The sequence below is a fragment of the Gigantopelta aegis genome, chromosome 15 (assembly GCF_016097555.1).
Source record: "Gigantopelta aegis isolate Gae_Host chromosome 15, Gae_host_genome, whole genome shotgun sequence".
In the NCBI taxonomy this organism is placed as follows: domain Eukaryota; kingdom Metazoa; phylum Mollusca; class Gastropoda; order Neomphalida; family Peltospiridae; genus Gigantopelta; species Gigantopelta aegis.
The window spans coordinates 45,695,443-45,709,621 of record NC_054713.1 but is presented as its reverse complement, the minus strand read 5'-3'; the positions used below and the strand labels follow the sequence as shown (position 1 = coordinate 45,709,621).

Here is a 14,179-nt window from a genome sequence, read left to right as displayed (position 1 = left end):
ATCTGACATGCCGACATCTGCAGTACAAAGTTCAAATATTTAACAAGTTAGTTTCATATGCCACACATTTCAAATATTTGACCAGTTCATATCTGACGCATAATTCAAATATTTCACAATCTGTCGCACGTTTCAAATATTTGACAAACTAGCAGTGTCTTTGTGACACATATTTCAAATATTTGACAAACTAGCAGTGTCTTAGTGACACACATTTCAAATATTTGACGTTAGTAGCGTCTTTGTTGCACATATTTCAAATATTTGACCAGCTCATACATGTATCTGTCGCATGACTCAAATATTTCACAATCTGGCATTCCTATCACAAATATTTCAAATGGCGTCTCTAACCCTAACCTGGTCTGTGAAACATCGTTCAAATACCTGACCAGTTAATTACACGTTGCAGTTTGAAGACAGCAAAAATCTATGATTTGCACATTCATTCACAAAACAGAATCCTTGCAAGCCAAAATGAGTGAATGAACAAGTCCATGAATTAACCTATGAAAGAATGAATCTATGAATGAATTCGTGAGTGAATGAATAACTCCAGTGAATGAATCTGTGAGTGAATAACTGTAATGAATAACTCCAGTGAGTGAATTTGTAACTCCAATGAATGAATCAATGAAAGCACACACAAAAAGAAAGCAATCCATCTTGTAATAATGTTCCGCGAGGGTAATGTAGTATGATGTTACCTGCTTTTTTGTTCTCACAAATGGAATCCTCAAAAGTAATTAATTGACCATCAGATTCATTGAAAAAAGTTCACATCAGTGTCTCGTTTACAGTAACCTTTTCATACACATAATCTTGGAAATGTTAGACCTTGATAAAAGATCACATGATCATGTTTAATCTTTGGAAGGTGTTTATTTATGGCATCAAAGATGCCCTGAACATCCTTCACATTGAGATGGTCACCACATCTGGGTTTGATCGTGTTAATGGCAACCAGATCTTCCACATTGGGAAGCAGACTATGAAAAACGTCAAATGATCGAATCTCATATTCAGAAACTGAGCTCCGAAGTATTTTATCACCTGAAAGATGCCCTGGCCATGAGGCACATAATAAAGTGACTGTGGACATGTCTTTAAGTGTCTGTCAACATGTCAGATCTTAAAAAAGTCTAATTATAAACGTTAATTCTGATAGAGTTACTTCTGTGTGTGTTGTCACATTCATAATGCCCTGGACACATTAACAAACTGACTGTGGACATCTTCCAACTTCACACAGTCACATTATCCATTTGAGAAGTTCACACCTCCATCGAGTTTAGTTACAGGAATAATGCCCTGGACATTTAAAAATTCACTCTGGCCATGCTTCATCTTGAACAAAAAAAACATCACCATGGAAACAATATTTTCTTTCAATCTGACAAGGTCTTCTCCAGTGTGTTTTATCCCATGAATGACGTCCTTTGGATACGTTTCACATCTTTTGGCTTCAGAAAGTGACCGTGTCCATCTTTCACATTCAGAAAGTGACTGTACAACTCTCACATTCAGAAAGCGACTGTACAACTCTCACATTCAGAAAGTGACTGTACAACTCTCACATTCAGAAAGTGACACTGAACACCTCTCACATTCAGAAAGTGACTCTGAACACCTCTCACATTCAGAAATGACTGTATAAATCTCTCACAATCAGAAAGTGACTGTGGGCTTGTTTCATTGATATAAAGTCATCCTGGTCAAAGTTTTCTTCTTTCTGCATTATCTTCCCCTTCCTCCTCTGAACCCACCCCCTCCTCTACCACTCATACTACCTCCACCAGACCTACCGCCCCGTCCTCCACCCATTCCTCTACCTCTCCCTCCCCTGCCACCACCACCTCCTCCTCCCCTACCACCACCCCCTCCCCTACCACCACCACCACCCCTCCCTCCTCTGGGACTACCAAAGCGATCGCCGCGATTTGAGGAGAAGTCTTCTCTCTTTCCACCATCTCCGTCTTGCCCGTGCCACCCCCCGAGACCCCGCCCAAAGTTCATCCCTTGCTCGTCGCCACTCGCCCCTCCTTGGTTGCCGCCCCTGTCCCATGTACCGGGTCCGTCGTCGAATCCGCGTTTCCGACTGGGTCCGTCCTCCGCCGAATAGTCTTGGAACGAGCCTTGATCCCCGGCCTGCTGCCCTCCACCTCCGCCTCCCATCCGCCCCCTGTTGGGACTGTTGAACTGCCGCCCTCTGTTGGAGGCAGGGAAGTCGGGTCTCTGGCCCCTGGCCCCCTCGGCCTGACCTCTCCCCCTCACCATTTGGTCTGCACTGTTGTTGAAGCTGTCAAACTCACTGATATCATCGTCGACACCGCCGCGGTCGGGAAATTGCTGGCCGAGTGAACCGCCACGCTGACCACCAGATGCCACATCGCCTTGTAAACGCCTCCCGGGTCGGAGGTCGTTGTCATCATCCACCCACTCGCTTTTCTGACCCCTGCCGTGCTGCTGTGAAAAGCCAGCTCGATTACTTCCCCTGCCTCCTAGACCCCCTCGATTCGGACCGCTTCCAATATCTCTGTCTGAGAAGTCGCGGCCGCCCATGTGCGACACAGAACCTAGAAATATAAAGGAAAGAATGTAAAATCTAGAGATATAAAAGAAAGAATGTAAAATCTAGAAATATAAAGGAAATAAAGTGAAATTTAGAAATATAGAGAGAAAAAAAAAGTGAAATCTAAAAATATATAAGATAGAATGTGAAATCTAGAAACGTAAAGAAAAAGAATGTAAAATTTAAAAATCTGAAGGAAAGAATGTGAAATCTAAATATATAGAGAAAAAAATGTGAAATGTAGAAATATAGAAACAATGAATGTGAAATCTAGATATATAGAGAAAAAGAATGTGAAATGAAGAAATATAGAGACAATGAATGTGAAATCTAGATATATAGAGAAAAAGAATGTGAAATGTAGAAATATAGAAACAATGAATGTGAAATGTAGAAATATAGAGAAAAAGAATGTGAAATCTAGAAGTACAGAAACAATGAATGTGAAATCTAGAAGTACAGAAACAATGAATGTGAAATGTAGAAATATTGAGACAATGAATGTGAAATGTAGAAAGATAGAAACAATGAATGTGAAATCATCATATAAGAACTGATTCAATTCAAAATGATCCTCAAAACATAATCTATGTCATCTAATATCAGGAATATCATACAAGAACAGATTTGATTGGAAGGAAGGAAATGTTTTATTTAACAACACACTCAACACATTTTATTTACCGTTATATGGTGTCAGACATGGTTACGGATCACACAGATATCGAGAGAGGAAACCCGCTGTCGCCACTTCATGGACTACTCTTCGATTAGCAGCAAGGGATCTTTTACATGCACCATCCCACAGACAGGGTAGTACATACCACAGCCTTTGATATGCCAGTCATGGTGCACTGGCTGGAACAAGAAATAGCCCAATGGGCCCACCGACAGTGATCGATCCCAGACTGACCGCGCATCGAGCGAGCGCTTTACCATTGGGCTACATCCCACCCTCGATCTGATTTGAAATGATCATTTTAACTTCTTATGTTTAAGGGGCGGGACGTAGCCCAGTGGTAAAGCGTTCACTTGATGCACCGTCGGTCTGGGATCGATCCCTGTCGGTGGACCCATTGGGCTATTTCTAGTTCCAGCCAGTGCTCCACAACTGGTGTAACAAAGGCTGTGGGATGGTGCATATGAAAGATCCCTTGTGCTAATCGAAAAGAGTAGACTGTGAAGTGGCGACAGCGGGTTTCCTCTCTCAATACCTGTTTGATCCTTAACCATATGTCCATACAACCGTCAATAAAATGTGAGTGTGTCGTTAAATAAAACATTTCCTTCCTTCCTTCTTTTCTTTAAGAGGATGGTTTGAAGACAAAGCCTTGTTTTAATATGTAAACTATTACAAACGTTAGACAACATTACCTCCTCCCATCATCATTCCACTTCCGCCACCACGACCTCTGTTACCACCAAACTGGTTCAGACCGCCCGACCCCATCTGCCGCAGGTCAAGGTCGCCCATCATTTCTCTCTCATCTCGGTCAGTGAAAACTTGACCTCGGAAGTCTTGATCTTCACCATTACGGTTACCCTGACCTTGACCTCCAATCTGACCTGCTCCACTCTGACCGTGACCCTGTCTGCCAAAGCCGCGGTTCATGGGCTGATTGTTCATGGAGTCCTGCGAACCACTCATGTTATTCACACCAAACTCCATCATCTGTTGTTGCTGCGACGACGACCTGTTCATGCCCTGTTGCATCATGGGATCTCTTATCTGCTGCTGACCAATCATGTTCTGCTGTCTCATGTCATTCATGTTCGGTCCTCCCATCATGCCTGGCTGCTGGTTTCGCTGGTTGCCTAGGTTACCAAAACCTACAAAAAGAACAAAAGTATTAAATACGTATTAAGAGTGGCGTAGCGTGGGCGGGACCACACGGGGCCGTAACCCCGGGCGCAAAATTCTGGACTGGTGGAAAGGACTTGGGGGAATACTTGCCTTGCCCTGGGTGCCTTGCCCCAGGCGCTGGCAACCCACGCTACGCACTGCATATTCAATGCTATCTTTAACTAGTTTTAAGCCAACTTATTTATTCAGGGATAATGTTTTGTGTAGTGGTCTCAAGACAAAATCCAGATACAGGTGATGCGCCAGTTCCGGATCACTTCAAACACAATTGTGAATTCTGTCAACATGCACGCGTACGACTTTATAAGAAATGCTTAGTAATAAAGTCAATCAACCATATAAATAAACAGTGATATAAAATATAAATTTAGGTAAACGTTTGACATCAAAAACAGTGTTATTCGAGCTGGCATATTTACACCAGTTGTGGATCACTTTGTCCAGTTGTGGATCAGTTTCGAAAATAGAGGCTCATGCCATTTCCAATATCTTAGAACTTTCTGTACGTTCGTGAATCCTGCCTGACATATTTTATGGCCATTTGCAACTCCATGAGGTACCCACCCCCATAATTAGCCATTTCAATGATGGTGTCCCATGACGTCAAATATACGTGGCTTGTGTCAAAAATAAAGGTGCGACTGCAATCCTTATTATTTTCGTTTTATACTTTCAACAAGTACAAATTATATTTTATTTCTGGCATTCTATTATATAATAATAATAATTATTATTAATAATAATAATAAATAATTTTGTTCATTTATTACCGTATATAGCAATAATAATAATAATAATTATTAGACCCCTAGTTAATAATGATAAATATTAATAATAATATAATGATATACCCTGAACAGTCACAAAGTGGAAAGTATTATTTTTTAATTCCTTCATTGGGATGCCCTTTTGAAGTGTTGTTCCATTTCCCCTTTTCCGGTTCGTCCCCCACCCCCGCAAAATATTTCCTGGATCTGCTCCCGAATGCAGAATTATTTTCAACGACGGTCTAAAGGCTAGGGCTAGCTCAGGTTGACCATGCGAATATACAGATCACTCGCCGACGGACTTTCCTGCATCAGAATGCGATTGTGTAAAAAAAAAATCCACCCTATAGTGGTACCGACTGTTCAAATGAGAAGCTGTATAAGAGATTTTCACTTCGTTGACAAAACAAAATAGAGGACCCCTTCCGCCCTCCCCCAAAGTCGAGCAGTCAAGTATGTGAAAATCACGTGCAGTGGTACATGAGAGACAGATCACTGGCGGTGGCATGGTTTTATGAAGGTCCTCTAAGTTGTCAAACTTGTGCCGATTCTTTTGTTCTTTGTACAGTAAAATGTTTTTTTCAATCAATCAAGCAAGCAATGGGGTGGAGGGCTCTGACACTGAGGAGGGCGTGCAACAATACTGAATCGTCTTATGGGACAAATACAAGAGACGTGTGCTGGGATTTTAGCAGAGACTGGCGATCGAACATAGGCCATACAGGCTCCCATTTTTGTACAGGGCTGGGCACTGATTTTTGTCCGAATTAAATGAAAATAGATTAAAAACACAAACACATTTTATTTATATTAGCATTACTGTTGAATGACTGCAGCTGGTATTTGTACGAATGACAAATTACAAATATAACGTGAGAGACAAGTGGACGAACACTTAAAATCGTAGTTTTAATTTATAAATTACAGTGTCTTTACATTATATACATATTGTCATTACCTGTAGAAAACAAAAATAATAAAATAAAAATAAATGGAACTACAACGATTAACAGAATATTTTGTAGAGGATGACTGGCCATAGGATGAACAGTCATGGGCTACTATGATATGGGTCTGACATATACAGGGTCGAATTATTATGAACTAGTGGTCAAAATGACGAATCCAGAGAGGTTTTCAGATGTCCCTTTTGAGGAGTTACAGTAAGTCGTTTGCAGCATCCCTTTTCATAAAACTTGTCATGCACAATTTGTATATGTTTCCCCTACACGTACTATAAAATTTCTAAGGATATAAAAAGAAAAACATCAAAAACTTCATCTCTCTTTTCAAACGTTTTCTTTTTTCCAATGTTGTCTGCTCATGTAAATTTTTAACAGTGGTTATGTTTCGGCGTCCAAAACAAAACCAAGACTGTATATTGTTACAGGTTTTTTTATGTACAATTTCAAGAAACAGTTATTATTTGTTTGTTAGGATATTTTTTAATGAAATTTACATTAGAAATGACTAAAAATTGAATGTACCGACAGACATATCGGTAACTACAGGTGAACCGGAAGTGATCCGGAACTGGCGCATCACCTGTATGTATAAAATAACTTTGTGCACAAATCTAAACTGGGATAATCAAAACTGCATAAAATATACAGTTAAAAAAAGGTTCAGTTTATTTTGTTTAATGACACCACTAGATCACAATGATTTATTAATAATCAGCTACTGGATGTCAAACATTTGGTCATTCTGGCATGCAGTCTCAGAAGAAACCAGCTACATGTTTCCATTAGCATCAAGGGATCTTTTACAAGCACTTTCACCACAGACAGGACAGCACATACCACAGCCCTTGACATACCAGTCATGGAGCATTGGTTGGGATGAGAATGGGTCCACTGAGTGAATTTAACCCCATGACGAATGCTCAACCAACCTAGCTAGATACAACTAACTGAATACACAGAGGAGATACGCTCAACCGACCTAGCTAGATACAACTCACTGAATACACAGATGAGATATTCTCAACCGACCTAGCTAGATACAACTAACTGAATACACAGATGAGATATTCTCAACCGACCTAGCTAGATACAACTAACTGAATACACAGATGAGATATTGTCAACCGACCTAGCTAGATACAACTAACTGAATACACAGATGAGATATTGTCAACCGACCTAGCTAGATACAACTCACTGAATACACAGATGAGATATTGTCAACCGACCTAGCTAGATACAACTCACTGAATACACAGATGAGATATGCTCAACCGACCTAGCTAGATACAACTCACTGAATACACAGATGAGATATTGTCAACCGACCTAGCTAGATACAACTCACTGAATACACAGATGAGATATGCTCAACGGACCTAGCTAGATACAACTAACTGAATACACAGATGAGATATGCTCAACTGACCTAGCTAGATACAACTAACTGAATACACAGATGACATATTCTAAACCGACCTAGCTAGATACAACTCACTGAATACACAGATGAGATATGCTCAACCGACCTAGCTAGATACAACTCACTGAATACACAGATGAGATATTGTCAACCGACCTAGCTAGATACAACTCACTGAATACACAGATGAGATATGCTCAACGGACCTAGCTAGATACAACTAACTGAATACACAGATGAGATATGCTCAACTGACCTAGCTAGATACAACTAACTGAATACACAGATGACATATTCTAAACCGACCTAGCTAGATACAACTAACTGAATACACAGATGAGATATTCTAAACCGACCTAGCTAGATACAACTAACTGAATACACAGATGAGATATGCTCAACCGACCTAGCTAGATACAACTCACTGAATACACAGATGAGATATTCTCAACCGACCTAGCTAGATACAACTAACTGAATACACAGATGAGATATTCTAAACCGACCTAGCTAGATACAACTAACTGAATACACAGATGAGATATTCTCAACCGACCTAGCTAGATACAACTAACTGAATACACAGATGAGATATTCTAAACCGACCTAGCTAGATACAACTAACTGAATACACAGATGAGATATGCTCAACCGACCTAGCTAGATACAACTAACTGAATACAGATGAGATATTCTCAACCGACCTAGCTAGATACAACTCACTGAATACACAGATGAGATATTCTCAACCGATCTAGCTAGATACAACTCACTGAATACACAGATGAGATATGCTCAACCGACCTAGCTAGATACAACTGAATACACAGATGAAATATTCTCAACCGACCTAGCTAGATACAACTCACTGAATACACAGATGAGATATTCTAAACACAGAACAGCAGGTAACATTGTTATTTTCATTAATTTAATGTGGTTGTAAAATACATAAATGTTTCAACATCGGGTCTTTTTTCTCTCTTTTTTTTGTCCTAGATCTTACTTACTGAACATTCTTTGTCCTTGACCTTGACCCATTCTCATCTCGCCTTGACCTCCTCCTATGAAATCTGAAAAAAAAGCCAGATTACCAAATAAAATAAGAAGTAAAAACACAAGAAAGGAATGTCTGTTTAATGACAAAAGCATTTTCGTATAAACTACAGTTTTTTGGTAAACACGGTGACTGCAGCATTTACAGTGAGAGGAAACCCACTGAGGACACAACTAGAGTATTTTTATATCTACATTCTCAGACGGGTCAGCACATACCATGGCCTTTGATATATCAGTCACAGGACACTAGTCTCAAGTAGAAAAAAGAAATGGTTGTCCACCGAGGTAGATCAACAGTAGTGGAGATGGTTTTCCATTCCAGATTTTTGCAACTTCCATATATTTACTTTTCTTGTCTAGTTTCCGATTAATGTCAAGCAATAATAAAATGGTGTGAAATTCTCCAATACGAATTTATTACAATTAATACACCCAACGTTTTACGAATGTAAATTACATTGTCAGATGAATTTACAGTAGCGGATCCTGGGGGGGGGGGGACCGACAATAACCTTCAAGGGGAAAGGGGATTACATTAACTGTTTTGTGTAAAAGGAGAGATCAGTCATCACATCTGGACCCCCCTCCCTCTTTCAGAAATCCTGCATCAGCGCCTGATTTACCAGGTGATTCTTTATGTTTACAAATGACCAATTTAAAACCAAAACAAGACATCAAAAATCAGGAGAGCTCTTTTATCTACAGCTTACCTGACTGAGATCCTCGACCTCCTATCTGCTGGACACCCATCCCGGATCCCATTCCCGATCCCATTCCGGATCCCATCCCCGATCCTATCCCCGATCCTATCCCTGATCCCATCCCTGGTCCTATCTGCTGGATGTTCAGTCCCGGCTGCTCTCCAAACGGCATCTGAGATCGATTCATGTGACCGTCTCCTCTGAACGGCTTTTCTCCACCCATGAATTGACCCGGCATACCGGGCTCGTTGCCAGGACCCTGTAAATAGAAACAAATTCAGGGATAGACAGATGAATGGATGGATGGATAATTGACCTAGCATACAGAGCTCCTTTCGAGGACCCTGTAAATAGAATGAACGAACAAACAAATGAACAAATGTTTAACGACACCCCAGTACAAAAAATACATCGGCTATTGAGTGTCAAAGTAAGCTGTAAATAGAAAAACATGTACAGATGGATGGATGGATGGATGGATGGATGGATGAATTGATCTAGCATACCAGGTCCTTAACTTCAGCTCCAGAAAACTACATGTTGGACAAACAGACTGACTGACAGGACAGAGATGGTATGTTTAGTATTGCATTGTGATTCGCTACGTAAGTTTCAGACATTGCTACACAATTTTAAAACATTAAACAGAAGTTGCTAATTAAGGAATGTCTGTTATTTCTTTTACGTTCATCGGGATATGAAAAAACTAAATCATGTGCAAACTGTGTAAACCGGCGAAACCATTCTAACATAACTTTGCGGATGAACTTTTTTTGTTCAAACCCAGATGAACGTAAAAGAAATGACAATACTTATAATTAAATTTGAATCATACTTGCTAATAATAACACTAAAAATTCATACTTTATTTTGAATTATTTTTATAAAATGACGTCATCATATATGACATTCCCGACATATTTTTGCCTTCATCGAGAAATAAACACACTCCCGTTGCTACATCTGGACCAATGGGATGACGTTATGTTGTAATGAATGTAACAGAAATTTTATTAGTCAATTTTAAATTGACTAGAAATATCACTAGGCCTTTGAAAATTGCTTGAAGGATCGTTTTGTTCACGCAAATCCAATTTAGCGTAACCTATTTTCAGTTCGTACATTAAATTTAGGACATTATTATTATTATTATTATAATCCCACTGCCCCCTTTCCTTTCTCTCCTTTGATTTCCATCTCATTTCTTCCCGATCTGGCAAATCCTCCTATCTTTCAACTTCTTTCGCTGTCCACCTCCACATCCCAGTCCTTGTCTCTCCAACCACGACAGGTGTTTGTCTCTTGTGGCTATCTGTGCCACACACCTGCCATTCCCCATCAGCTTTTAGCTGTGGGCTTAATCTGACCACTTCGGGGAATGTTTAGTAGTTCTGGCATTGTTAAGAGGCACTTGTAACACCTACTATGCACCCCTACTACCAGCGGTCATTAGTTAATGCCATGGGTCAGACCAGCTTTATTAGCGGCAGAGGACGAGGATGCAAGGTGGGTGCAGGGAAATATACAGAGACTGCACCCGTGAAGAAATCTGAGACAGGTAGGCGATGGTATGGACAGCTCAGAAGACCGAGTCGGAGGAAACGGACAGAAAGGGTCAAAACAGATTAAAATCATGGGAGAAATTGGATTTTTTTTATATTAAGATAATGAGAATGATAGGCAGAGGGTGATAGATGAGAAAGATGAAAGAATGTGTGAGACAGCTTTGACAGGATTTGAACCACTGTCGTCAGCTTGATGGTCCAGCAGCTTAAAAAAACATTTTGTAAGGCAGTGATTCAGGGCTCCCCAACCCTGACATTGTCATTGATCTGGGAATAATAAAATGTTTTTTAAACAAAAAACAAAAAAACAAAACACCAACAACCACCAGTCTTACCTGAAAATCTGGATCCATCTGCTGCTGCCATGATTCGTTTCCCCGGTCACGCTGCCTCCGATCCATCTTCTCGTCAAACCGACCTTGACCCTGACCCTGACCCTGACCCCGATCTGGACTGGGCTGCATCTGTCTGTTTTTCTTCTGCCGTTTGGGCATCTTCTGCTCCTTGTCGTCGCCAGGCAACATCATCTTGTTGTCCTTCCACGCCTGCTCGAAGGAGCGCGGGATGGGCCGGGCATACGGAATCTTCTTCTTGGGGGCGTCGTTCATCTGGAACGCCTGGAAGTTCTCCGCCTGAAGGTCAAGGCCGGGGATCGACGGCAACGTCTCCTCAACTTCCTCCTCAACTGCGGAATAAAACATTATAAAAATCAGTTGCTCTATTTAAGTGTTTGACAAATGGTTGAGAAAGTCACTCCCTTTGGCTAGTGTCCCATGTATTACAGTAGTACTTCTCTTTTTTTATATAATCCTGTAACAACCGTTCATATTGGAGAATTATGAAAATATAGGTTTACAGCCTTCATCCAGGTTTATATACATTTACAGCCTTCATCCAGGTTTATATAGGTTTACAGCCTTCATCCAGGTTTATATAGGTCTACAGCCTTCATCCAGGTGTATATAGGTCTACAGCCTTCATCCAGGTTTATATAGGTCTACAGCCTTTATCCAGGTTTATATAGGTCTACAGCCTTCATCCAGGTTTATATACGTTTACAGCCTTCATCCAGGTTTATATACGTTTACAGCCTTTATCCAGGTTTATATACGTTTACAGCCTTTATCCAGGTTTATATAGGTCTACAGCCTTCATCCAGGTTTATATACGTTTACAGCCTTTATCCAGGTTTATATACGTTTACAGCCTTCATCCAGGTTTATATACGTTTACAGCCTTCATCCAGGTTTATATACGTTTACAGCCTTCATCCAGGTTTATATAGGTCTACAGCCTTCATCCAGGTTTATATAGGTCTACAGCCTTTATCCAGGTTTATATAGGTCTACAGCCTTCATCCAAGTTTATATAGGTCTACAGCCTTCATCCAGGTTTATATAGGTCTACAGCCTTTATCCAGGTTTATATAGGTCTACAGCCTTCATCCAGGTTTATATACGTTTACAGCCTTTATCCAGGTTTATATAGGTCTACAGCCTTCATCCAGGTTTATATAGGTCTACAGCCTTCATCCAGGTTTATATAGGTCTACAGCCTTCATCCAGGTTTATATAGGTCTACAGCCTTCATCCAGGTTTATATACGTTTACAGCCTTTATCCAGGTTTATATAGGTCTACAGCCTTCATCCAGGTTTATATAGGTCTACAGCCTTCATCCAGGTTTATATAGGTATACAGCCTTCATCCAGGTTTATATAGGTCTACAGCCTTCATCCAGGTTTATATACGTTTACAGCCTTCATCCAGGTTTATATAGGTCTACAGCCTTCATCCAGGTTTATATAGGTCTACAGCCTTCATCCAGGTTTATATACGTTTACAGCCTTTATCCAGGTTTATATAGGTCTACAGCCTTTATCCAGGTTTATATAGGTCTACAGCCTTCATCCAGGTTTATATACGTTTACAGCCTTTATCCAGGTTTATATAGGTCTACAGCCTTCATCCAGGTTTATATAGGTCTACAGCCTTCATCCAGGTTTATATAGGTCTACAGCCTTCATCCAGGTTTATATAGGTCTACAGCCTTCATCCAGGTTTATATAGGTCTACAGCCTTCATCCAGGTTTATATAGGTCTACAGCCTTCATCCAGGTTTATATACGTTTACAGCCTTTATCCAGGTTTATATAGGTCTACAGCCTTCATCCAGGTTTATATAGGTCTACAGCCTTCATCCAGGTTTATATAGGTCTACAGCCTTCATCCAGGTTTATATAGGTCTACAGCCTTCATCCAGGTTTATATAGGTCTACAGCCTTCATCCAGGTTTATATACGTTTACAGCCTTTATCCAGGTTTATATAGGTCTACAGCCTTCATCCAGGTTTATATAGGTCTACAGCCTTCATCCAGGTTTATATACGTTTACAGCCTTTATCCAGGTTTATATAGGTCTACAGCCTTCATCCAGGTTTATATACGTTTACAGCCTTTATCCAGGTTTATATAGGTCTACAGCCTTCATCCAGGTTTATATAGGTCTACAGCCTTCATCCAGGTTTATATAGGTTTACAGCCTTCATCCAGGTTTATATACGTTTACAGCCTTTATCCAGGTTTATATAGGTCTACAGCCTTCATCCAGGTTTATATACGTTTACAGCCTTTATCCAGGTTTATATAGGTCTACAGCCTTCATCCAGGTTTATATAGGTCTACAACCTTCTTCCAGGTTTATATAGGTCTACAGCCTTCATCCAGGTTTATATAGGTCTACAGCCTTTATCCAGGCTTATATAGGTCTACAGCCTTCGAGGTTTATATACGTTCACAGCCTTTATCCAGGTTTATATACGTTTACAGCCTTTATCCAGGTTTATATAGGTCTACAGCCTTTATCGAGGTTTATATACGTTTACAGCCTTTATCCAGGTTTATATAGGTTTACAGCCTTCATCCAGGTTTATATAGGTCTACAGCCTTCATCCAGGTTTATATAGGTCTACAACCTTTATCCAGGTTTATATAGGTCTACAGCCTTTATCCAGGTTTATATAGGTTTACAGCCTTCATCCAGGTTTATATAGATTTACAGCCATTATCCAGATTTATATACATTTACAGCCTTTATTCAGGTTTATATAGGTCTACAGCCTTCATCCAGGTTTATATAGGTCTACAGCCTTCATCCAGGTTTATATAGGTCTACAGCCTTCATCCAGGTTTATATAGGTCTACAGCCTTCATCCAGGTTTATATAGGTCTACAGCCTTCATCCAGGTTTATATAGGTCTACAGC

General features: G+C 40.3%; 1 protein-coding gene across 1 annotated transcript in view; it reads right to left on the bottom strand.

The window, feature by feature from the left end:
- Window positions 1-1,737: 1,737 nt before the first annotated feature.
- LOC121389856 (flowering time control protein FY-like) overlaps window positions 1,738-14,179 on the bottom strand; it is a 56,340-nt gene continuing 43,898 nt past the window's right edge. The window contains exons 14-18 of the mRNA XM_041521503.1: window positions 11,252-11,601; window positions 9,361-9,610; window positions 8,602-8,664; window positions 3,947-4,402; window positions 1,738-2,576 (exon numbers count right to left, since the gene is read on the bottom strand). Coding sequence (XP_041377437.1) covers window positions 1,738-2,576; window positions 3,947-4,402; window positions 8,602-8,664; window positions 9,361-9,610; window positions 11,252-11,601 — 1,958 coding nt within the window. The remainder of the gene's footprint in view (window positions 2,577-3,946; window positions 4,403-8,601; window positions 8,665-9,360; window positions 9,611-11,251; window positions 11,602-14,179) is intronic.